The 23,535-nt window shown below is 35.4% G+C and overlaps 2 protein-coding genes across 2 annotated transcripts in view; one reads left to right on the top strand and one right to left on the bottom strand.

Annotated features, from left to right (window-relative positions):
- Positions 1–1,733: 1,733 nt before the first annotated feature.
- Positions 1,734–11,606, bottom strand: pofut2 (protein O-fucosyltransferase 2). Its single transcript, XM_081367536.1, has 9 exons — positions 11,422–11,606; positions 9,981–10,231; positions 8,350–8,494; positions 6,018–6,128; positions 5,865–5,931; positions 5,606–5,731; positions 5,186–5,366; positions 3,796–3,919; positions 1,734–3,136 (listed from the first exon to the last, which is right to left on the bottom strand). The coding sequence occupies exons 1-9, from the start codon at positions 11,595–11,597 to the stop codon at positions 2,983–2,985; spliced, it is 1,335 nt and encodes a 444-aa protein (XP_081223662.1). The 5' UTR covers positions 11,598–11,606; the 3' UTR covers positions 1,734–2,982.
- Positions 11,607–13,300: 1,694 nt separating this feature from the next.
- hibch (3-hydroxyisobutyryl-CoA hydrolase) overlaps positions 13,301–23,535 on the top strand; it is a 29,985-nt gene continuing 19,750 nt past the window's right edge. The window contains exons 1-6 of the mRNA XM_081369376.1: positions 13,301–13,807; positions 14,232–14,274; positions 15,525–15,656; positions 15,778–15,862; positions 15,977–16,057; positions 16,139–16,191. Of these exons, the coding sequence (XP_081225502.1) occupies positions 13,776–13,807; positions 14,232–14,274; positions 15,525–15,656; positions 15,778–15,862; positions 15,977–16,057; positions 16,139–16,191 (426 nt within the window). The 5' untranslated portion in view covers positions 13,301–13,775. The remainder of the gene's footprint in view (positions 13,808–14,231; positions 14,275–15,524; positions 15,657–15,777; positions 15,863–15,976; positions 16,058–16,138; positions 16,192–23,535) is intronic.

Genomic DNA, 23,535 nt, shown 5'->3' with positions numbered 1-23,535 from the left:
TTAAATTTATAAAGCTCAAAGTTCAATGTCAAGCCAGATATTTTATTTAACAGAAGTTGACTACGGCTCGTTTGGACTACATCCCTCTACTTCCTTCTTTAATGACGTCACTAGAACTGTTTTTTGACTAACCTCCGCCCACAGGAATGCTCCCAACTTGCTGTGTTAACTCAGCTCTTACAGTGATTTTCTGAAGGGTAACTGACCGACGCTTCATCTTTTGTGTGATGTACAATAAACTTTATTAAACTCATCAGTATATGTTTGATCATCATTCAGACAGCAGACTTGTAGGCTATTAATAAATAATGGATACATACAAGCAGATGACAAATACGTTATAATAACCGTAATTAAACTACTAAACTATACCTGTTTCATCTCTATACAGCACTCTGACTTTGTAGGCATTATTGTCCGACTCGAAATGAACACCATTACTGAGAGTTTCTGATATTATCATCATTCCGTGAGATGAAATTGTCCTGACAGACTGAGCGCGAGCTCATGAAGCTCCGCCCCCTGGGTCGTCCTTGGGTATTGAGCTGAAACTTCACATACACATTCTGGGGACATCAGAGACTTATTTTACATCTTGTGAAAAGGGGCATAATGCGGGACCTTTAATATTCATGTCAAGCTGGGAAGGTTTCATAAGAAGAGTGAAACCTAAAATTCAAATTCATATTTTTGCTGTATCTGAGTAAAAAAGATTTTTACAGAAAGGTTGAACCATGTTCTCAGGATAAAAGTATTACATTTCAGGTCGGAATCAACAAATATTAATTACAATATTTAGGCTACACTTTTTTTTGTAGCCAAAACTTTAAAGTATGTGCCTACAAAAAAAAAAAAACAGACAAAAAATAAACCTCCTGAGAAATATTCACTGAAGGAAGTGTGAAAAGTCTACTCTACAATGGTGATCTTCACACAAGTTTGAAATTCATTTTTTCCAGCTTATTCATGTTTACATTTTTACTGTGTTTTCTTTGAAATGGAGATCAAATGATGGTTTTACAGATTGTAAAGTTCATTAAGTTAAACCTTCCTTTAGGCTAGATCAGGGATGGGCAACTTTGGTCCTGGAGGGCCAATGTCCTACAGAGTTTAGCTCCAACCCTAATCAAACACACCTGAACAAGCTAATCAAGGTTCTCAGGATTAGAAAGTTACAGGCAGGTGATTTTTTTCAGGGTTGGAGCTAAACTCTGTAGGACAGTGGCCCTCCAGGACCGAAGTTGCCCATCCCTGGGCTATTCTAATAGGAAAAAGACATAAACGTACATACAGTACATTGTATTGTATATCACCTACATTTTTCAATTCTAAATCTGATTGTAATAATAAACAGCCAAGATTAGGATCCACATACCACGCTATTGTTAAAATTAGAGACTTGGCTTTAGAAAGTTCCAGAAGTTCCGACAACAGAACAAAAGACTGAAAAACACTTCATGCGGCCCCTTTTCTGTGAGAATAAGTCACAATGCATTGTCTCCACCCACAAGTTGAGGTAAAATGATCAGTATAGCATTGAGCAGGACAGATTAGCATCATATGAAACCAGATTCAACCCCCAGGAGAGAGGTTGTCATGTACAAACAAACAAATCCTACAGGAAGTTAACTAATGTATCTGGCTGATTTATAATGAAATACAGTCCAAATCACTGATTAGTTTAAACCCTTATAAAAAAGCTCTTTTCACAGAAATGAAGCAAAAAAACATTTGATCATGTTCACATCAACTGAAGTGATCATTACAATTTCATTTTTTTTTTATTTTTTTTTTACTTTTAGAAAACATTTATAGAACGAGCTCATATACAGTACATTTCAGAATGGTAATGGTAAACATACACTTAATAAATTCCAAACAAAAGAAATACACAAACCAAACCCTGCTAATGAAAAACTGCTTGTCATTAACTGAAGCAAACATAGCTAATGTTGCCATACCACAAGCTTATCTTTAAGCTTTGTGTTTTTTTACATACTTGTGATTGAACACCTCCAGATATCTTTCTTTATGAAAGTAAAAAGCACACTGTGGTATTCAAATTAATAAGAACATGAAAAGCTTCACTACTGTATAGTGTAAAAATACTATATGGGTTTTTTTTTTCTCCAAATAGCAGACAGGCACAATACTGACTGAAATATCGGTAACACTTTACAATAAGGTTCATTATTTAACATTAGTTAATGTATTAACTAAAGATGACGTCGATGAGCAATACATTTGTTACAGTATCTATTAATCTTTGTTAATGTTAGTTGATCAAAAATACAGCTGTTCATTGTTTGTTCATGTTAGTTCATTAACTAAGGATTAACAAATACAACCTTGGATCTTAATAATATATTAGTAAATGTTAAAATGAATATTAACTAAGATTAATAAATGCTGTAAAAGTATTGTTCATTCTTATTTCATGTTAACTAAGGTAGTTAATTAATGTTAACCAAGGAACCTTATTGTAAAGTGTTACAGAAATATCAAATAGACACTAATACTGTATGTTTAAACAAATTATTTGTCAAAGGCAAAAAATGTGGTGAGACAAAAATAGTTGGCAAATACTAAATTACACAAAAAGCTAGACTTAGACTGGCGCAGTGGTGAAATCATGTTGAGCATTTTCAAACAGGTTTGATAGTGTTATACACAGTTCATCTTGAGTATCAACAATCTGAATGAAAGAACTGTGAGAACAGAGCAGCAGCATTCACAAATTCCATCTCTGACACAAGATATGAGATGAAAGCAATTTGATATATTTATCTCATGGCTTCCCTTATCTAACAAAAGGACTAACCCAACATTTTACACAATTGGAATCCATCGACTCTGCCTTTAAAAGTGTGTATTTTCAACATTGTCAGCAAAAACATTTAAAAAATATAGAATACTTTTAAATCTGAGAAATGAGTTGCAGTCTGTGTGACCAGCATCATGTTTTCTGTGGTTTCTGTGTTATTAGTAGACAATTTTCCAGTGTGTTGGTTGTTCACATTCGTTCTCATCGTCACCACAGAATCGGTTATAGGTGGTTTTAGGATCGAAACCTAGGATTTCTCTCTCCTCGTGTATTCTGAAAGAGAAGGTTGAAACCGAAGTCCCGATGAAAAACCTGACAAGAAAGACAACAGATGTGAGTGGGTGATACATTGTTGTTTTACAAAAGATATGTTGATAGGTTGGTTGTCATATCAAACAATGAGCATTTTTTCCAGTGAAGCAAGTGCTTGAGGTAATTGAAAGAATTGTGGTGCAAGACATTACGTCATAGGTCACGCTTTGGTTTTTAATGGAAAGAATCTTTCAGTCACACCCAATTCAATGAAACAGCAAATAATCTAATTTGTAATGATCCTTCATCCAAAATAAACTTTTAAAATTAAGCTGATATTAAAACATAAACGTGAAATAGTTTGCCAAGAGAAAAACAACATTTTGTGATTATATTATACTCCGTTCTCAAGTTTAAATTGAAACAAAATTGTAGGATTTTCTTTAGTACTGACACTCCATCAACCAAATCCTCTAGGGACAGATTTAAAATGAAGCTAGACAAAGAAAAATTATAGTCAAATAAAGAGATAAAGGAAAAAAGAACTAAAGTAGTCTTAACTGGCTTAACAAAAGCAACTAACTAGAGTAGATGACATTTGAACAGTTGAAAAATCAGGTTTTGTACACCTACAGCATAAAAAAAATGCAATGTCATTTCATAACTTCTTTGTTGTGACAGAAAAAATAAATCACACAGTAGAGGGTGTGGTTCAATACCTTGCATGGGCACAGATCCACTGGTCTATGATGGCCACCCCTCCATCCTTCAGGAGCTCAAGGTCCTCCCAGGTGGGCTCGTAGCGAACCATCTCAGGAAGCATCCTTTTCAGTTTAGCAAGCTCTAAAAGAAGAAAAGGCCTGATGTCACATACAAATATATGTGTGTGTGTGTGTTATGCTCACCAAGACTGCCTTTAATGAATAAACAATTAAGTAAAAATGGTAATATCGTGAAATTTATGACAATTTAAAACAACGTTGCGTAATTTAAAACAAATTTTAAACTAATTTTTTTCTGTGAATTTTCAGCATCATTGCTCCAGTCTTCAGTGTCACATGATCAGAAATCATTCTAATATGCAAATTTGCTGCACAAGAAGCATTTCTTATTATCAATGTTCACAACAGTTGTGCTATTTTATTATACTTTTTTGTATCATTCTTTGATAAATATAAAGTTCAAACGCATTTATTTAAATGTTATTAAAATGTCTTTACTGTTATTTTTTATCTATTTAATGTGTCCTTGCCGAGTAAAAGTATACTTTTTTTTTTTAAATACTGACCCCAAACTTTTAAACAGTAGTGTATATGAAGAGAAGTACAGAGCCCTTAAAAGGACTTGAAGAAAAAAATATGAGATGGAGGAAAAAATATATTTCAATGCTTTTGCATTCACTCGCAAAAGTTTTGCTTTCCCCGAGAAACTTATGGGACCACAAGACATTTGCGAGAGAATGACAAAAGCATTGACAAATATAATTTTTCCTCCCATCTCACCATGTCCCTTTAAGGGCTCCTTATAGAGAAGATTATACGTGAATAAATCCAATTTTGGCCTTTTCCTTAAACAAAGCTATCAAATGGCTTCAGAAGATATTAAAGGTAGGGCAAGCAATTTTTTTCAACACTTTTTGTTATTCTGGTTTAAACTCTCTTCACATCCTGATAGCAATCAGTAATAGAAATATAAAACATTTTTTTTACATATATCGTCCGAGGAACAAAACATTTTCTTTCAAAATGCATTCAGTCCAAATGCAATGATACGATGTCTTACCTGCCATTTTGAAACAGCACAGACATTTATGAATATACTTTAAAATCGTATATTTTGCTGAACAGAAATAAATATCAGCACAAGGTTTTGGAATGACACAAAGTTGAGTAAATAATAACAAATATCTGAATTTGTGAGTAAATATTCCTTAAAATCCCACAATGTTGTGTATGTTGCTGTTTGGCGGGAAGTATGGCCTCTACCTCTATTCAGTGAAAGTTTTGAAGAAAAAAAGAAAGAAAGAAAGAAAGAAAGAAAGAAAGCATGTCTGACCGTAAGCTTTAATGCTTGATACATTATTGCTGTTTTACTTTTTTTTAACTGTACCTTCTTCGTCTGCATCCGTGGCAACAAAGACTTGCTGAAGTTTGTGTTTCTTCATGAGGCTCTGGATCTTCTTTACTGCACCATTAAGGCTAGGCACATCTTCTCTGTGACCCCAGATGAAGTCCTTCCTACGTAAGTGGACTCCCAGGTAAGGGCCACCCTTAGCACTGCCCAACCTGTTCTGGGCCATAGAGTTTATCAAAGTTCATGAAACAAATATGACTGCTATCATAATGAAATGAGCGTGGGTGTAAAGCACATTGCAAACATTCTAAAAATGAATTGTCATGACATGTTGACTAAAGAGCTCAAATCCTTCATCTTGTTGTTTGATTCTATCAATCATGCAGAGAGCAGTGACACCAGCACTTCTTGTAGTTGAACAATGAGAAAGGGAGCATTACTGTAAGTAAAACATACTTTCATTTGGGTCCAGTCCTCGTTGTATGGTGTCTGGTCCTGTTTATCTGTGGAGTTGAGATACTTGGCCCTAAACTCATCCCCTATGATACGCAAGTGTTTGGCAAACACCATGCTTCGCCGTGTCTGTTGAGCAATATAATCAAATGTTTGGTTTCATTTCAAACTATCAGGTGAGAAATGTTTCAAAAATCTTAATTACTACTACATTTTAGCTAAATTATTTCTAAAACATGAAGATATTTGTTGATGGACTTACATCCCAGTAGTCCTTCCCAGCATAGTGATCATGAAGGACAGTCTCTGCTCTGTCCAGCATTACTGACCTGTGGTTGAATGACAACAAATGTACAACACCCCCATTTGCATTTATAAGCTATTTTATTGCAAACCTAATTAAAAAGTGACTTACGTGGCTGATAAGTTGTTTTGTAGGAAAGGGGCCAAGATAGAGGCATGTCCCTGAGCAGATAAACAGGTGACATTTAATGCTCTGGTCTCCTCATAACCCCAAAACCAACCTCTGGAGAAAGAGAAACAATATTTCATTAAATAAATAGTTTGAACATGAAAATTCTGGCATCATTACTTTGTTCCAATCCAATGGATCTCTTTCTTCTGTGGAACACAAAAGAAGGACCAGTGTTGTTTTGTATGGTCTTATCTTGTCTAGTTAAAAATACATTCTTTCACATACAAAAGAACAAAGAAAATCCTACACTGGAACAGTGTGCGTAAATGATGACACAAACTATCCCTTTTATTTCAGTTTGTTCCTAACACAAGGGCATCGTAAGGCTTCAGAAGCCTTGGAATATAGTACACAAGTTGTATGGACATACTTTGCAATTCAAAATTTTTAAAAAAATTATACTTTTATTCAGCAGTGATGCATTAAATTTGTCAAAAGTGACAGTAAAGACTTTAATAATGTTACAAAAGCTTTCTATTTCAAATAAGTGCTGTTCTTTTGACCTTTCTATTCATCAAAGAATCCTGAAAAACATCATTATGGTTGCAGCGGAGAGGAAACTGTATTAATAACACACTCAAACTAACAAAAATACTCAAGATTTTCAGAATACAACAACAAGGAACAGAACAACCAGGAATTAGCCAAAGGTACACATAACGACACAGACAAATGAACATGACTCAACACTGGGCTTAAATACGCCACAAACAAGAGAGGGTAAATTAACGCGACACACGTGGGGCCTGTACCATGATGGTTGTTGAACAAACTCATGGTTGCAGGATTAGTTTGAGTTGACAAAACCAAACCAATCCAACCCGGCTTTGTTGATACCGTGATGCTGATCATCAACTTTCTCTGTCAAATCAGCCTTTGATCCTGAGTTTAGGAGTTTAGGTGTGACATCAGTAGCGAACAGCCAATCACATGCTGAGAGAGTGAAACTGTGATTCATTTCTCACGAGAGAAGCAGCGCAATTCACTTATTAAATAAAAGTTTTCAAATATTAAGAATTTAAACAGCAAACAGAAAATAGCAGTCTATGAAAGAGGACAGCTAAAAGAAAAAGTCTTGCTATATCAGTGCAAGTAAAAGTTGTGAAGTTAGTTTATACAGTTGATATAGAGAGAATTGAACATAGCTTCATCGATTGATTTTAAAGCGTATTTATATTACCTTTTATATATTTATTCATTTAAACTCTGCGTAATAATAATTGATGAACTAAAATTGTACATGTGTGATCGCTTAAGGGTATAATAATTACATAAATAATATCTAAATCATACAAATTTATTATTCTAAATAAGCATTACTAAAAGCCAGACGATTTTGTCTTTAAAAATCATTTTCTATGTAGTGACCTTTAATTTGGAGTGGAAACAGGTGGAGTGACTTTATCGCATCAGACATGTGTCATGTTTATGGTGCCTAAAACCCAGGGTCGGCGCAAACTAAACTGAAACATACCTGGCTAGCCACCTAAACCGGCTTCATGGTACTCAACTAACTTAATCAGTAACCAAGAATACAAACAGGCAGGGGACGAGGAAGACTGAACTAATGAACACGTTAGAAGACTAACTAGGAAACACAGACATGAACAGAGCTGGAAAAGAGATTGCAAATATACTATAAACATGAACAAATAAATTCAAAACATGACACATGGTTTCCACAAAAATATTAAGCAGTACAACTGTTTTTAACATTAATAATAATGTTGAAGAAGAATTTTTTTTTTTTTTTTATAGTAATTGCTGCTGAAAAATCAGCTTTGCCATCACACTTTATACTTTAAATTAAATTAAATTAAAATAGAAAAATAAATACTTAAAATTGTCTAAATATTTCACAATATTACTGTTTTACTGTCTTCTGATCAAATAAAGGCAGCTTTGGTCACCATACATTAAAAAAGCATCCCGACCCAATGATTTGAATGGTACATTATGCTAGCTTAACAGATATGGTGAAATGTTACAGTATATGGAAAAGAGCTGCATCAAAATGTCTTCTTTTGTGTTCCACAGAAGAAAAAAAACATCTGTGGAAAAATGACATGAGTGGGAATGACATGAGGAGTCTAAAAACTCTTTTTTATGTAGGACTACAGATGGAAATTAGCATAGTGCTAAATCTGGTGCAGCCATCTTTTTAATGTAACTGCACATTGTCCTGATATAAATAAACTAAACTAAACTAAATGAATTTTTATTTTTATTAAAATTATAAAAAAAAAAAAAATGTATAATATATATGTGGTACCTGTAATAGTTCTGTTTGTCTTTTGAGTACATCAGTCTTTCAATGCATGGTCGTTCATCCACCTTCTCCTCCCATTTCCCATCTGTCCAGCCCTCTGCATAGCTCTGCAGCACAAGGATCTGGTCAATAAAGGGACCCCCAGACTCTGAGACCAATCATAAAGACACAGGTTGTGGGAATCATAACTGAGTGTGTTTAATTGTTTATAAATGCAATGTTCCTATTTAAATAAAACATGACTAACTAGACAGTCACGCAAGACCGTCACCTTGTGGAATTGCTAAATATTTTAAACCCTTGCTCTGTGTTGAAAATCCTCTAACGCCTTTGGTGTTCCCAGTCAAAAATGACTGGCCTTTTGTGAATTGCTAGTAAATTGCTTGTTATGCTATATTATCACCAAATATTGGATTCCATCTTTTTGTTAACTTGTTTTTTTTTTTGTTTTTTTTTTATTAGGATAGGTTTTGTATTTCTTTTTGGAAGTGATTGATCATAGGCCTTATTGATCTGAGCTTCTGCACCTTTGAGTGAGTATTTGAGAATAATTTGAGAATATTCCACAAAATATGGAAAAATGTGCAGTTTATCACACTAGTGTGCTTTCATGTTTAAACAGGAAATTTGTTTTAATGTGCTTTTATTTTGCTTCACACTTGTGGTGTTTGTGGTCAAAAATTACCGGCCTACAATTTGTTTTTTATATAAATCTCTTGTTATGCTAGGCCTATATTGTCACCAAATATTGGATTCAACCTTTTTGTTAACTTGTTTTCTTTCAATAAGGACAGGTTTTGTATTTATTTTAAATGATCATAGGCCTCATTGATCTGAGGATACAATTCATCTCTGTGAAAAAGAAAGACTGTAATTACTCAAAATAGTCTGTGTACATGCACGTGTGTGTGTGTGTGTGTGTGTGTGTGTGTGTGTGTGTGTGTGTGTGTGTGTGTGTGTGTGTGTGCACAGTAGCGCGAGTGTGCTTGTATGCACGCATGCAGAGGTCCGAGGCCTTTATCTTTTCAAGCACACATGTACATATGTGAACATGCACATGATGAACACCTTATTTTCTCTCTCCCCCTTTCATTTTCAATGGATGGATATAAGCTCAGATCAATGAGGCCTACAATCAGTCAGTTTCAAAAAATAAATACAAAACCTGTCCTAATCGAAAGAAATCAAGTAGACAAAAAGACTGAATCAAATATTTGGTGATAATATAGCATAACGAGAGATTTATAAGCTATTTTTTGCAGGCGGTCATTTTTGACAGTGAACATCACACGTGTGACTTTGTTCAATTCTGTACAAAATAAAAGCATTTCAAAACAAACTTCCTGGTTAAGCATTAAAGCACACTAGTGCAATTAACAGTGCACATTTTTGCAAATTTTTTGTATGAAGGTGGGGGTAAAGTACAAATATTATCCCAAAAAATTTGGGCAAGCAGCCTAGTTATACCCTGTGTGAGTGAAGTCAGGAAGTTTTAGTCCAATGCGATGACATTAACTACAATTTAAGAAATTCCTCTCGGGGTCAAAATGACCCGAACACACGGGTTAAGCATGTTTCTCTGGCATTCCCCCTATTTGAACAAATTAATGGTAAACAAAAACAGCACAGCTCACCAGCAATAAATTCCTCATACTCGATGACTGGTATCTTCGCCTGCAGGCTCGTCACGCTGAAGAATTCTCCCCAGGGGATGCGAACCTGATGTATATCAGGGCTCTGCCAGTGATACAGACGACCCCATGGAGGCAACACTAGCACCCAGTCGCCCTCTTTCCTCAATGTCTTCAGCAAAGAGGCCATGCGAATGTACACATCCCGGCGGAGATTGAAACCCTCAGGAGGATTCACATCATACAGGAGGTATCTGAGCATTACATAAAAACAGGGTCATTCCAACAGTGCAGTTCAGTTTCAGGTTCCCAACTTGTGTGTCTTAATGGTTGATGGTTAAAATGTTCACATTTTTAAAGATTATTTTCATATTTCTAAAAAGTTTAATTAATCAAACTTTCAATACTTTGGTTTGAGTACTTTTAGACTACAACTAAAAACTATTTTTAATCAATTTTAGTGTGAAATAATCCATGTGATTTTTCTTTTTTGTCCTCTCTCCAATTAAAATGTTTAAAACAAGACTTTTTATTGTACAATTGTATTTTTTTTCCCACAACTTCTATCTTTCCAACTAAATAAAGGATTTTTCAGACTCACAAAGAAGTTAATAAAATTGAATGAATTGAACCTTCAATAAATTAGTAGGAGCATTTTTGAGGATTTTATTTTTAATTATTATTAAATTTGGTGTGAAATATCCCATGTGATATTGCAATGTTGTCCTCTCTTCAAATTAAAATGTTTCAGAGAAAACATGTTTTTATTATTGAATGTTCATTATGTTCCCCTACTTCTATATTACTGAAAATCAAATCAATACCAAACTAAAAGCATTTATAAAATAGCAGATTTCCCAGACTGCAATCACAAAGAAGTTAATACAATTTAATGAATTGAACTTTAAATAAATTAGTTTGAGCAATTTCATTTTTCATTAATTTTGGTGTGAAATATTCCAGGTGCTTTTTTGAAAATAAAAATAAAAAATTGTCCTTTCAAACCTGACAAAAATTATCAAAATGTTTAAAACAAAACATGTTTTTATTGTAAAATTAGCTATAAAATTATTTTATTATAATATATTTCTCTAACGTTACTTCTGTCTCATTTGGAAATCAAAACAATACCAAATTAAATGCAATTTGACAGAAACATACTTTTCGGTTTCTCGCAGTATTGTTTGTTTTTATTGTAATAATGGACATTTTAGTAATATAATGATAATATATAACAATGGTGATATCCAATATAATATTCTATATGAAAACAAATCTGGTTTTGTGTCAATAAAGAGGTTCTTGATGGCGGTATACAAGACAAAAAGAAGAAGTGTTTTAATGACGGAGTTCAAAGGGTATCACATAACATGAACAAACCAACACATGCTCTGGACAGCAATGTAAAAGCAGGAAGCATCTTTTCCAGTATACGAGATCCTACCGAACATCCCGTGATGGTGCAGCTACCGGAGACAGCATCGACTGCCCGGCACGAAATGCATCGTCGTCTGAGGCCGAAGTTAAATTATAGGATAGAACAGAGAGAATTAATACTGAAAAATATCGTAAAATATGATGGAAGAGGAGAGGCACAGCTGTTCCCCTCCTGTTCGCCATGTCTCTCACAGCCACGTATTTCCGGCGTTGGTACAGTTGCCTAGCAACTCAGGCTAGTGTCAAAGAGTATAGAAGTAACAAGAGGCGAAACTCCGTTGCAGTTTTGACAACAGCCACTAGGTGGCGCTTCGGTAGCGCGGCCGCCATTTTGGACTGAACCAACGGCTTTACTGGTAGCACAACTACTGTACAGCATTAACATTATGTCTGAAAATAATTGCAAACAAAGAAAACAGTGTTCTGCCATCAACTGCAACAACTACCAGTGTACAACCAATCAACTAGCATTTCATAGATTCCCCAAAGATCCAGAGAGGTAAAGTAGAAAAGGTTTTATTAACTTTAAAGTGAGCTAACGTCAACGATAACAGGTGCTGTAACGTTAATGTAAGCTATCCCATAACCGCAGTAACAGTTTGCTAATGTATTTGGTCGAAATTGTCAAGACTCAAAATGGGCTTTTTAAATCGCATACTTTCAGAGATATATGAACACCTAACCTGGCAAATGACCGCTTTATTAATTCATTGTTATCACTAAATTAACCCTTTAACTGTCACCTTTTTTTCGCTTAAACATGAAAATCACTATCCAAACTTAAATGGTTGTAACGTTAGTATGGTTGTAACGTTAATACTATGGTTGGTCTTGTTTTAATTTGTCAGATTATTGTTGAAGTGAAATAAATTATGAAAGTGAAACAGAAAAAAGTTATATAAGTTTGAGTTTATTAAAATGTACAAATTTTAAAATATAATTATTTATATTTTATATAATATATATATATATATATATATATATATATATATATATATATATATATATATATATATTACAAAATATATTTTACTCTAGAACTGCAAGAAAATGAAAGCAAAAAATCTGAACAAGTTGTGTTCCACATTTTAGGTTGATATGTTGATATCTCGCTCCCTCACCCTTTCTGCCGTGTGCTCTACACGGTTTGGAGCTGCGCGCTCTTGCTCGCTCGCTCTAGATTCCGGGTGATTTTAGCTAATTTGCGGGCATCAGGGAGCCGCTATAAATATGCGGGAGACTCCCGGATCTTCCGGGAGACATGGGATGTCTGCTCTAGAGATATTAAAAACTAGAAACTACTTTTTAGTTAATTTAACCGCTTTTGAATTTGAACCGGTATAGTTCAATCCTATGACAGCGGTGTTGCGTTCAGTCCAAGATGGCGGAGCTGCAGCTCTGCGCATGGGTGAGTTTGTTGCAATGGAACGTTCTATTGAGTTTCGCCTCTTGTTACTTCTATACTCTTTGCTAGTGTCGGGCGCTTTCCAAAGACGCTTCGTGAAGCTTCGAAACCTTTGTGAATCATTTGTTTCGAACCAGTGATTCAATGAACGAGGCTTCGTTACATCATATTCGCCGCTAGGAGGCGATGATCTATGTAAGTTAACGAGCAACATGTATACATTTTTAATGGCACATTTGTGTAATAAAAATAACGTTTTTTAGTTAATAATCTCTTATTGACCTGATTAATCAAGCTCTCCATAAAACAAGCCCCACAATAAATAGATACAACATATTATACACATATAATATACAGACACTTCATATTTAATGGTATTAGATGATTTGTTTATTGCATTTAATAGATGGGCTTTTATTAAAACATTGGCAATTAGTTTGTAAAAGGTGTTTATTTATTTACTTTTGTTGCATTTACACAGCTGTGACCTGCAGGCGGCACCAGCGAGTCGAGTTTCGAGCGCTTCGAAACCATGTTCGAAACAGTGAATCATTTTGCGAAGCAATTGGTTCAATTGATTCAACGTTTCGAAAAGCTTTGTTTCTCCCATCACTTACTTGTACAGAACCTGTTTATATCGGTGTTTACTCCTTTTCGTTGTTATCAAAAACCTTAATTCAAAAATATCAAAAGTGAATTATAATCTTATAGATAAGACCATTAATTGACCTTTTTAAGAAAAAAGAGCATAAGATGTACTATTTTCCAATGACAAGACGCGGGTGAAACTGTAGTTGGCAGTGTCGAAACTTTTGCTTTGACACACCGCGAGATTTCCTCGATGGTGTCGCGCCACCATGACATCATGAAGGAGGGCCAATGAGCAGTGGCGACAGGGTGAGAGCTCTCTGTGTACAGTGATCCAGAACATCAGCTGAACTGTCTGAGTTTTAGCCATGTCATTAATTATCTTAACATCAGCGCACAGGTGAGTGTTCCTGAAGTGTCATGTCTGATGCTATAATGAATTTGTTCCGCTTATAGCCTCCAGAGGTAAAATAGTGCATGCAATTTGATGGGCAGGACATCTGCAGACAGTGCAGCAACACTGTACTCTTTCCCAAAAAGAATAAATAAGAAAAACTTTTGACGTTGTGTGTGTGTGTGTGTGTGTGTGTGTGTGTGTGTGTGTGTGTGTGCGCGCGCGTGTGTGCGCGTGTGTGCGTGTGTGTGTGTGTGTGTGTGTGTGTGTGTGTTCTACACATAACATAACTGAGGTTTCAGTTTCAAAATAGCCTGTTGCCTTTATTTTAAGAGATTAATTTTATTAACAATATCCAACAATATGTAACGTTATAACAATTCGATGTTACAAAAAACAGTAACACAAATATTGATTTTATCCCATACAGACTACGATCAATCTTTAGATTGCAGAGAATACAAGGACACATGGTAAGTTTGATCTCTAAGGAGGGATGACGAGTATTCATGTTAAATATTCATATACAGTATATATGTGTATTATTCAGCTAGTCAAGAGTATGGACACACTTAATGAAATTTATGCTGCATTTTTTATTGATTTTTATGCCCACGAAAACGAAAACCTTTTGATCTGGGCCCGTATTCATAAAGAATCTTAATGCAAAGAGTAGCTCCTAGTGACAAAATTCTAAGAAAATTCTTAGAAATGTGGGCGTTTACTCTTAAATTTAAAGAAAAAATCCTAGTAAAGAAAAAAGTAATTCAGAAAGCATCTTAACCCTTAAAAGAGGTCTTAAGGTCAAAATTGTTAGGAGCACGGACGAGGACTTTTAAGAGGCTTAAGAGTTTCTTTAGCAGAGGAGAAAATGGCAGAAAGACGAAGAAGGAGAAGAAATGTGTTGCAGACAATGGATGACAGTGAGTTAATAAGACGCTTTAAATTAGATCATGCAGGGATCATGTTTGTGACAGATCTTTTTAGAGACACGCTAATATCTCCAACACAGCGCAGAAATGCCATAGCGCCCGAAATGAAAGTAATCACTACATTACGATATTTGGCAACTGGGAAAATTCCATGTTTGATACATTAAAACCAACATTCAAACCACCATTTAAATAGACATGCCAACAATCAGTGTAATTAGAAAGAGTGGAACAATTTTTATCATTCTAAGCCAAGCAAATACCTTATAGGAAATCAACAGCATGGTTAATAAAATAAGGATTTATATATATAATGTGTGTGTGTGAGAACGGTCAAATAGGAACAATTACGCATGTAATTTCAAAGTGAAGGCTTAGAATTAGACCCTATACTTAAAATCACTTTTTTCCCCTTCTTGGACAACCAACCAATCACAGTCTTCAAAAGATTGTGTCATACATAGCAACGGGGTCAACCCCGCCTTCTTACTAAGATAAAAGTTTTTGTCTTTTCCTTACTCAGAGTTGCTCTCAGATCAGTTAAGACTCCTACGTAAAAGTTTTTAAGCTAAATTAAGAGTTTTCTGAGAGGATTCTTAGAATCTTTATGAATTCGGGCCCTGGTGTTTTATGCTTAAATGCCTGAAATTAGTGCATTGTATTTAAAAAAAAAAAAGACACGAATGAGCTGGTCTATGTGTGCAAACCTTGACTGGTAAAGTACATGCTAGTGTTTATACTGGGAACTTCTTTCGTTAAGTATTGTTTTATTACTGTATGTCTCTTTTCAGATGTCCAGTCAAGCTGGGTCTGAAGTTCTGTTTGAGAAAGTAGGGAATGCTGGTGTCATCACACTAAACAGACCCAAAGCTCTCAATGCTCTGAATCTCACCATGATCAGACACATCTACCCTCAGCTCAAGGTTAGGGGAGACTGGAAACCATTCTCACAACATCACTAACCACCCTGTATTATTGTTATTCAACTCCATATGATCATCCCTGTTGATTGTTGTCCTGATTTGATCATTGTGTGTTTTGTAGAAATGGGACAAAGACTCCGAAACAGATATTGTGATCATTAAAGGAGCGGGGGAGAAAGCATTCTGTGCTGGAGGGGATATCAGAGGTAATTATCTAAGATAAACACGCATTTTGTTTTCTCATTCACTCTTTTATGGATCCGTGCATTGATAATGCAAGTAATGCCATTCACACTGAAATGCTAAAATGATTTTCCCAGCTGTCACAGAGGCTGGAAAAGCAGGTGATTCCCTTGCTCAAGACTTTTTCCGTGAGGAATACATTCTGAACAACACTATTGGTATGTTTTCACACTTTTGTTGCCAGTTTTTTGGTTTGATGAACAGATTTATCTATTAATTATTTATTTGAACTTTTTTAGGCACATATCAGAAACCTTATGTGGCCCTAATTGACGGAATTACAATGGGAGGAGTAAGTATTTATCTAAAGTTGTCATCTTGCTGCACAAGTACACCAGCAGATGGTGCTGTCTGTTCTGATTTAGCAGAATATGTCATCAAAGGAGTCCATAGGCAATGTGGGCCAGCTTGTCTTTGTGTTTACAAAATAAATAAAAAATGAATGAATGACAAAGTGTCCTGCTTTGTTTAAACAATACATATAGCTGTGCCACTCTTTTCACAGTGTCAAAGTGAATTTGTGCAAAACAGTAGGACTCACTTTGCCATTGGTTCCTTGCAAAGTCTAGAACCACATACTAGCTTACGACTCCTATTTCTGCCATTTAAAGATATGGCAAATGTAGTATGCAGTTCCCAATTCAGCATTAGTGTTCTCATTTGTGAACAAATGCATGAATAATACTAATTACAATCATTAGTCAATCAAGGATTATAATATGACTATTAGATGTGTTTTTAGTGCAATTTTCAATATCTTGCAGTCATGTTTGACACTATGAGCTGCAGGAAAGCTGTGACGCACTACGAGTCGTAAACCCCTCTTTTAATCCTCTTAATTTCTGTCCTGCACTGTGTATTTTATCCAGTAGGTTTCAGCAATGAGCTGCTTTTGCAAACAATCTTTGGGTTTCTTGTGAATCCGTTTCTCAAGTGTCTTTTGATTGGTAGGCTAGTCTATTGATTTAGTCTTGGATTGAGTAACACTTAATATCATTATGTCCATGTTGCACATAATACATGTAGGCTTAAATGTCATTCATTTAAGCAGTTAGAAATACATCACAACCTATTATGGATCAATGCACAAAAATTCATACAGAAATTTTAACTGAATTACAAATTATTCTGCTTATTAAAAAAAAATCAAGAGGTGCCTAGAATTTATTCTAATGAATCATCTGCTGAATATAGTGCTTAAAGGAGAACTTGGTAACTTTTTTAACTTAATAAAATTGTCTAGAAATCATTTGGATGGTTAAACAACCTGTTCTGGTGATATTGGTGACTTTCCCCGCTCCCCCCAGCGTTCCCAGGCGGAAAACCAACCTTGCAACTTGGGGACTACCGTCCCGGCAGCGATATTTTTTTTCCCAGGATGGTAGGGAAAGACTCATGAATATTCATTAGGGAAGTCATCCCTGATTGGTCTGATGACCTACCCCTAACCCCACCCCTAAACCTACCCGCCACGGGGGGTCTGATGACCTACCCTAACCCCGCCCCTAAACCTACCCGTCACTGGGGTTAAGACCAATCAGGGATGACTTCCCTAATGAATATTCATGAGTCTTCCCCTACCATCCTGGGAAAAAAAAATTCGCGTCCCGGCAAGATAGAAATTGGAAGTCTCGTGAGAAGCGAGAACGAGAACGAGCGCGAAACCAGAATTGCTTTACGGCAATTCGACATAAACACGCATGTATGATGTATTACCTGATTACCCACCTCGGTAGACATAGCTCCACACAATACAGTTGGCTTGCTCCGATCAAAAAAAACGCACATGAGCAGCGGTAGAGAGGGGGAGGAGGCCGCCGCAAGTGAGTTTTTTACGACCGTCATATGTGAAATATACGCCCCCCACAGCTGTAGGGGGAGCTCGTGGGGAAAACATGCGATAACAAAAGGGAAAATTAGCGAAGAAGTGACTAGAGTTCGCTAGAGTTGCCGAGTTCTCCTTTAAAGGTGCTGTGTGTAATTTTTTTGACTGTATTAAAGCATAAAAAATACCATAATACGTTTGCAGATATTTAGGAATCATGCTAAGGTCACACTTGTTTCTCTGAAAAACAGTGCTACAGTCAGTTATGCTGCGTTCACCCTGTCCTAATTACTGTGGTCACGTGATTCAAGTAGGAGCTCTCAGAAAATTCCCCACTTAGAAGTTCTACGAGGACATGAGCGCTTTTTACATAATTATGGAAATTATGACATGGCGTAAACACACCTTTATTCTGACAATGATGGAGAGACTCAAGAAGAAGTGACAATATGTAGAATGCAACAGGACATTTCTGAATGTTTAGTTAGTTTATGAATTTATGTATCTTATGTGTGGTTATCTTCTAGTCATTGATTAGCATATTCTGGCTTGATAATCTATAAATTGTGTTCCGGGGGCGGGGTTTATGTAAATTTTAGGATTTGTGATGTCACTAACCCGGGAGGAATGTCGTGTAGTCCCTACCAGCCGTTTGTTTTAGTCCTTAAAAAGTGATTTCTTTAAAAGCAAATATCTTCCTTTGCTCTGAACTTTGAGCTTTGTAACTTTGCAGATCTTGTTTATGCTCAAACAGCAACATTACACACTAACTAAAGTTAGAAAAGTGAAATCATAATCAACCACCCCTTTATTAGTATTTCAACATCCTGGTTTGGCAGGAAACACAGCGTACTGCATCCATGGAAGCCAGAAAATGAACTAGGTCAGAGATCGCAGATTCTACCCAACCTAAAAAGCCTCGGCATCCATCTAAAAAGCTCTGTGACCAGAGGCATAAGTGGATAAATCATCTTGGAGTACAAGGCTTGTCACCTTCCATAGTGAAATTGCGGTCATTCCTGTTGTGTATCCTCAATCCTGTCGAGTCTAAGGAGGAGGGGGTGGGGGAAACAACTCTCTCAAAGGCTGTGTCCAAAATCATCCCCTATACCTTTAAATAGGACACTATTTGAAGGGACAGCCATTTGTAGTGGTGTCCAAAACCATAGTGGACGTTATCGAGTGCAATTTTTCAATCACATAATGCACAACTGATGTACACTCAACAGCTAGAGACTACCCATAATGCACTGTGAGGGTAATGTCGAATGAATTCCCGTGTCTGTTGCAAGTTCATGCAAGTTCACTGAGTCCATGATGACCTCAGATTTCTCTAAGGTTTAAAAATGGATTTTTCCATTTACTGAGATATTTGAGAAAAATAAATGGGCAGTAGATGCAGAAATACAAATAATGTCATAATAGTGCATAAAGGGCTTCCCCCCCCCCCTCTCCATCATTAAAGGGATAGTTACCTCAAAAATGAAAAATGAGTAAACGATGTCTAAATGACTATATTTTTCTGTGGAATACAAAAGGGCAAATTTGTAATAATTTTCAAGCAGCAAATGACTCTTAATCATTTTTAAACATTCAAAAACCTCTTTTATGTCTTTGTTTTCCTTTGTGGAGCATAACAGACATGGTAACATACTACGAGCTATAGTTTTTTATCATTTTGTTATTTTTGGATGATCTATTTCTTTTATTTGCAGACTCCATTATGCTTAATATGTGTTGCTGATTATCTACTTGGGTTGATAAAATGTTCACCATTTCAAATCTAGCCACTAACAAACATGTAAAAAAAAAAAAAATTTAACTTTTTTGTGATTTATTTTTGGTCAATATTGAAATCAAGTTTATTTAACACGATTCGATTATTGGTGGGTGATATCTTATTTCACAATATGAATACATTTAAATATCAGTGATATTTCACAATTATCGATACACAATAATTATTAATTACAGCAAAACTAATGTACTAAAGGTCCTCAAAACAATTACATAAGACAAGTAAACCATCGGCAATACAATAAGAACATAGAAACTAATTACAAAAAATAGGCAAATAAATACAAAAGAACGAAAATACAAATTAAATAAACTAAGTTTTTCAGGAAGATGTACTAGTATTCCAATAAGTAATAGCCTTCAACAACAAAAAATGTAATAAACATATGTAAAATAACACTGCATAGTCTTACTGTACACATTAAATATAGATTTACCTTATTAAAGCTACTTAAGTTATTCAGTCAAGATCAGTGAGTGATTTTGTGTACGTTTACTTAAGACATAACCCACTGTGTTTACGTGAACACTCTCCAAAAAGGCATTTTGACATTTTTGTGTGCACACTTTTAGGCGCGTATCTGAAGCCCATTTTTATTCATGTTTAGCTCTGACTGGGAGCGCATGCACAGATAGTTTTCTGGGGAACAGTGTAATCAGTGTTTAAATGGTGGAAAGACATCAGTAAAACAGCTGGTAAACAATATCCCACATAGCATTACATTTACCTCAGGCAAGTCATTCAGTGTCCAGAGCTTGTTAGTCAGCAAGAGAAATCAACTCTTTCGCTAAATAAATGCACTATATTAGCCTATATATTCATTAGTATATTTTACTTAACCTGTTAGTGATGTCTTGATTTATGTTTAAAATGTCTGTCATAAAAAATGACAGCAAGTGTGTAAATGATTGTAAACGAATTTGAGTAAAAACATAATTAAATTTAGAAGTTAATGCAAAAACTGCCTTATGTGCAGTTTACATGTTTGCATACAATTTGTTATTTGAGTGTTTATTATTATATCTAAAAATAAATAGCAACTGAATTTAGGCTGATAGTTTGGGCTCTGTGGTTAACCTTTAATATTATAGGAATGTGCAAGTAAGGGCTCCCTAATGGTAGCCTATGGTTTACAGCATTAGCAGAGATAATGAGATAATTATAACTGAATTAATTTAAAGACAGAGACACAATTTGTAGAGTAAACCACTGTTTAATAAAAAAATAAAAGCAATTTTATGTTTAGTTTTCTCCTCCCCTGTTGTATCAAACGTGATGTCAAAACCGAAGTACGTACCGAACCGTTACACCCCTAAAAAATAAATACTGTATATATATATATATATATATATATATATATATGTATATGTGTATATATGTGTGCGTGTGCGTGTGCGTGTGCGTGTGCGTGTGTGTGTGTATATGTGTGTGTGTGATATATATATCGGTTACACTTTATTTTGAGGTGTAATTGTTACAGTGTAATTATATATTTAAGTACTGAGTAATAATAAGCAACGACATGTACTTACTATGGGTTAGGGTAGGATTAGGGTTCGGTTGAGGGTTAGTTGTAGTTATGCATATTTTACTGTTATTACTATGGTAAGTACATGTAACATATGTAACAAGGACACTGTAAAATAGTGTTACCATTATTTCTTACTGACACCAAACCTTTGAATAGTAGTGTATACACATTTGGATTATCTGTTACTAAAAGTTTTTCTTACCTGTAGCTGCCTGTTAAAGCATGACTTTGCTCTTTTAAGTTAACAGGAACGTTTTTAGATTGAGTGGTTTGCCAAGTACCTGATAAAGCTGTTCGCCTTTTTAGGGATATTTGTGATGAAACGTTCCAGAGCTCTTTCATGTTAGAAAACTACCTGATTAAAGATGGTCTTTAAACATTTTTGGCAAAATTTCTGTGCCATATTTGTCTCCTAAATAGGGGGTAATACTGTTTTTGATAGGTAATGTTTTCCATCCTGGATTTGATTTTTAAATTTAGATGCTGCCTACATTGTCTGCAAGTTTTCTGTCAGATTTCAGCCAAACATTTTGGAGAATGGATGAGAGTTTCCACCGCTTCTATGTAATTGATTTGATACGTCCAGCTACACATGTTTCCCGTTTGACTCAGAATACTTACAAATTTGCCAAACGATTCAGACGGCTTATTCCTACTGCTTCATCTGCCCTGCCCTGATAGTTTGAGATGGTTGTTCTCACTTAATCATAATCAACCTAATGAGTTTGCATGTAGGGGACACGTGCTGCTCTGATCGCAACATGCTTCTCAAATCCCCCAGGAGAAGATCATTATTATTGTCTTTTAATGAGCATCCCGTTGAGAATGCAGTCCCCAGGTGGTTTCGTAATAACTGATTTTATGATGTGTATTTTGTTCAACTAGATGAGTCTGTGTCAGTCATGTGCTGTGATCTGATGAGGCACATCAGCTTAATTCATTGAAATGATGAAAACGATGATGCTGTCTCATTTGTGGATCTTCTTTATGACAGAATCAGGTCGAGTTTTGCAGTGACACTTTTGGCTAGGTTATTTTGTATAACGGCAAGTTTTAAAATTTTGTGTCTTGACATTCCAGAATATTTTCTTCATAAGCCGTTTCTAACTTTTTGATGATGATTCATCACCAGTGCTAATTAGAGGCAAAGACTTTAGATATACAAAGACGGTGAACTCATAGTACTATGAATAGGAGAAAGTGCAACACGCAATATGGTGGAATAAGTCTCGCCTTCTATATTAAAGAGTTAATCGTTGATTTGTAAAGTCTTTGCGTCACTGCAGCTGCACATGCGCATTGACGGATCTAGCCTGAAAATAAGCTTTTTAACTAGTGCTGTCAAATTGATTAATTCCTTCTAACATAAAAAAGAATTATATATACCGGTATGTATAAATGAAGACTTCAGATGCAAAAGCCTCTAAGTGCCATATGATATTTTCTTCTAGAATGATCATTTTTATCAAGCTTGTATGTTTATGTTCAGTTATTTCACTTTAATGGCAAAGAAAATTACCTATTAATTGTCATTAAAGTGAAATTACTGAACCTAAATATACAAGCTTGATAAAAATGCTAATTTTAGAAGAAAATTTCAGATGGCTTTTGCATCTGAAGTCTTCATATATAAAATCGCATCTAAATCGATTTAGATGCGATTAATCACAAATGAATCGATTAGACGGCACTATTTTTTAACACTGTTTGAACATAAGACAACAATATTTTATTGGTGATGAACTTAATCATAAGCTCGGTGAACTTTGTCAGTGGCCAACTAGTATGTTTCTTTTTTTCTGTGGTGATGCCGATATTTAAAGCAAAGTGCTTAATGGTTGATGATATTATGCTGATATACACTATCGTTCAAAAGTTTGGGGTCAGTATCTAAAAAAAAAAAGAAATTATTACTTCAGAAGGCTGTCTAGTGATTGTGAATTGATAGACTGACGAGAAAGACAGTCCAAAATCGACCTCATTGATGCGAGTGGCACAGATCCTCAAAAAACCCTGTCTCTGTACAGCCGTGATTAATTAGATCTTCAACCAGATGGAACTGGATTAAATATTTTGAATGTTCCGATCCCAGTCTGACTTCTGACGTGTGATGCCGCCTGAATCATAATCATGCACTGTTCGTTCGTTGGGAACTGGCCCCCCCGAACGAGCCTGGTTTCTCCCAAGGTTTGGGTTTCTTGCCACTGTCGCCTCTGGCTTGCTTAGTTGGGGACACTTAATATATAACAATATTATTGATCTAACTGCATGGACGGCATTGTATATGAACTGAACTGAACTGGACGATGGCATCGCTGTTTTCTCCAGAGCTGCTGTATAGATAAATGAACTAAATTAATAACTAATGCTTTTTACAACAGAAATGAATCAACACTGAACTTACTTAAGCTGGACTATGACACTATTTTCTTCTAGATCTGCTGCTCAGCCGAAACAAACTTTGTTGCATTATTTTCCTGTT

This window comes from Scardinius erythrophthalmus, assembly GCF_964197995.2.
Source record: "Scardinius erythrophthalmus genome assembly, chromosome: 6".
Lineage (NCBI taxonomy): Eukaryota > Metazoa > Chordata > Actinopteri > Cypriniformes > Leuciscidae > Scardinius > Scardinius erythrophthalmus.
Note: the sequence above shows the minus strand (reverse complement) of the source record. Positions and strands in the feature narration are given on the sequence as shown.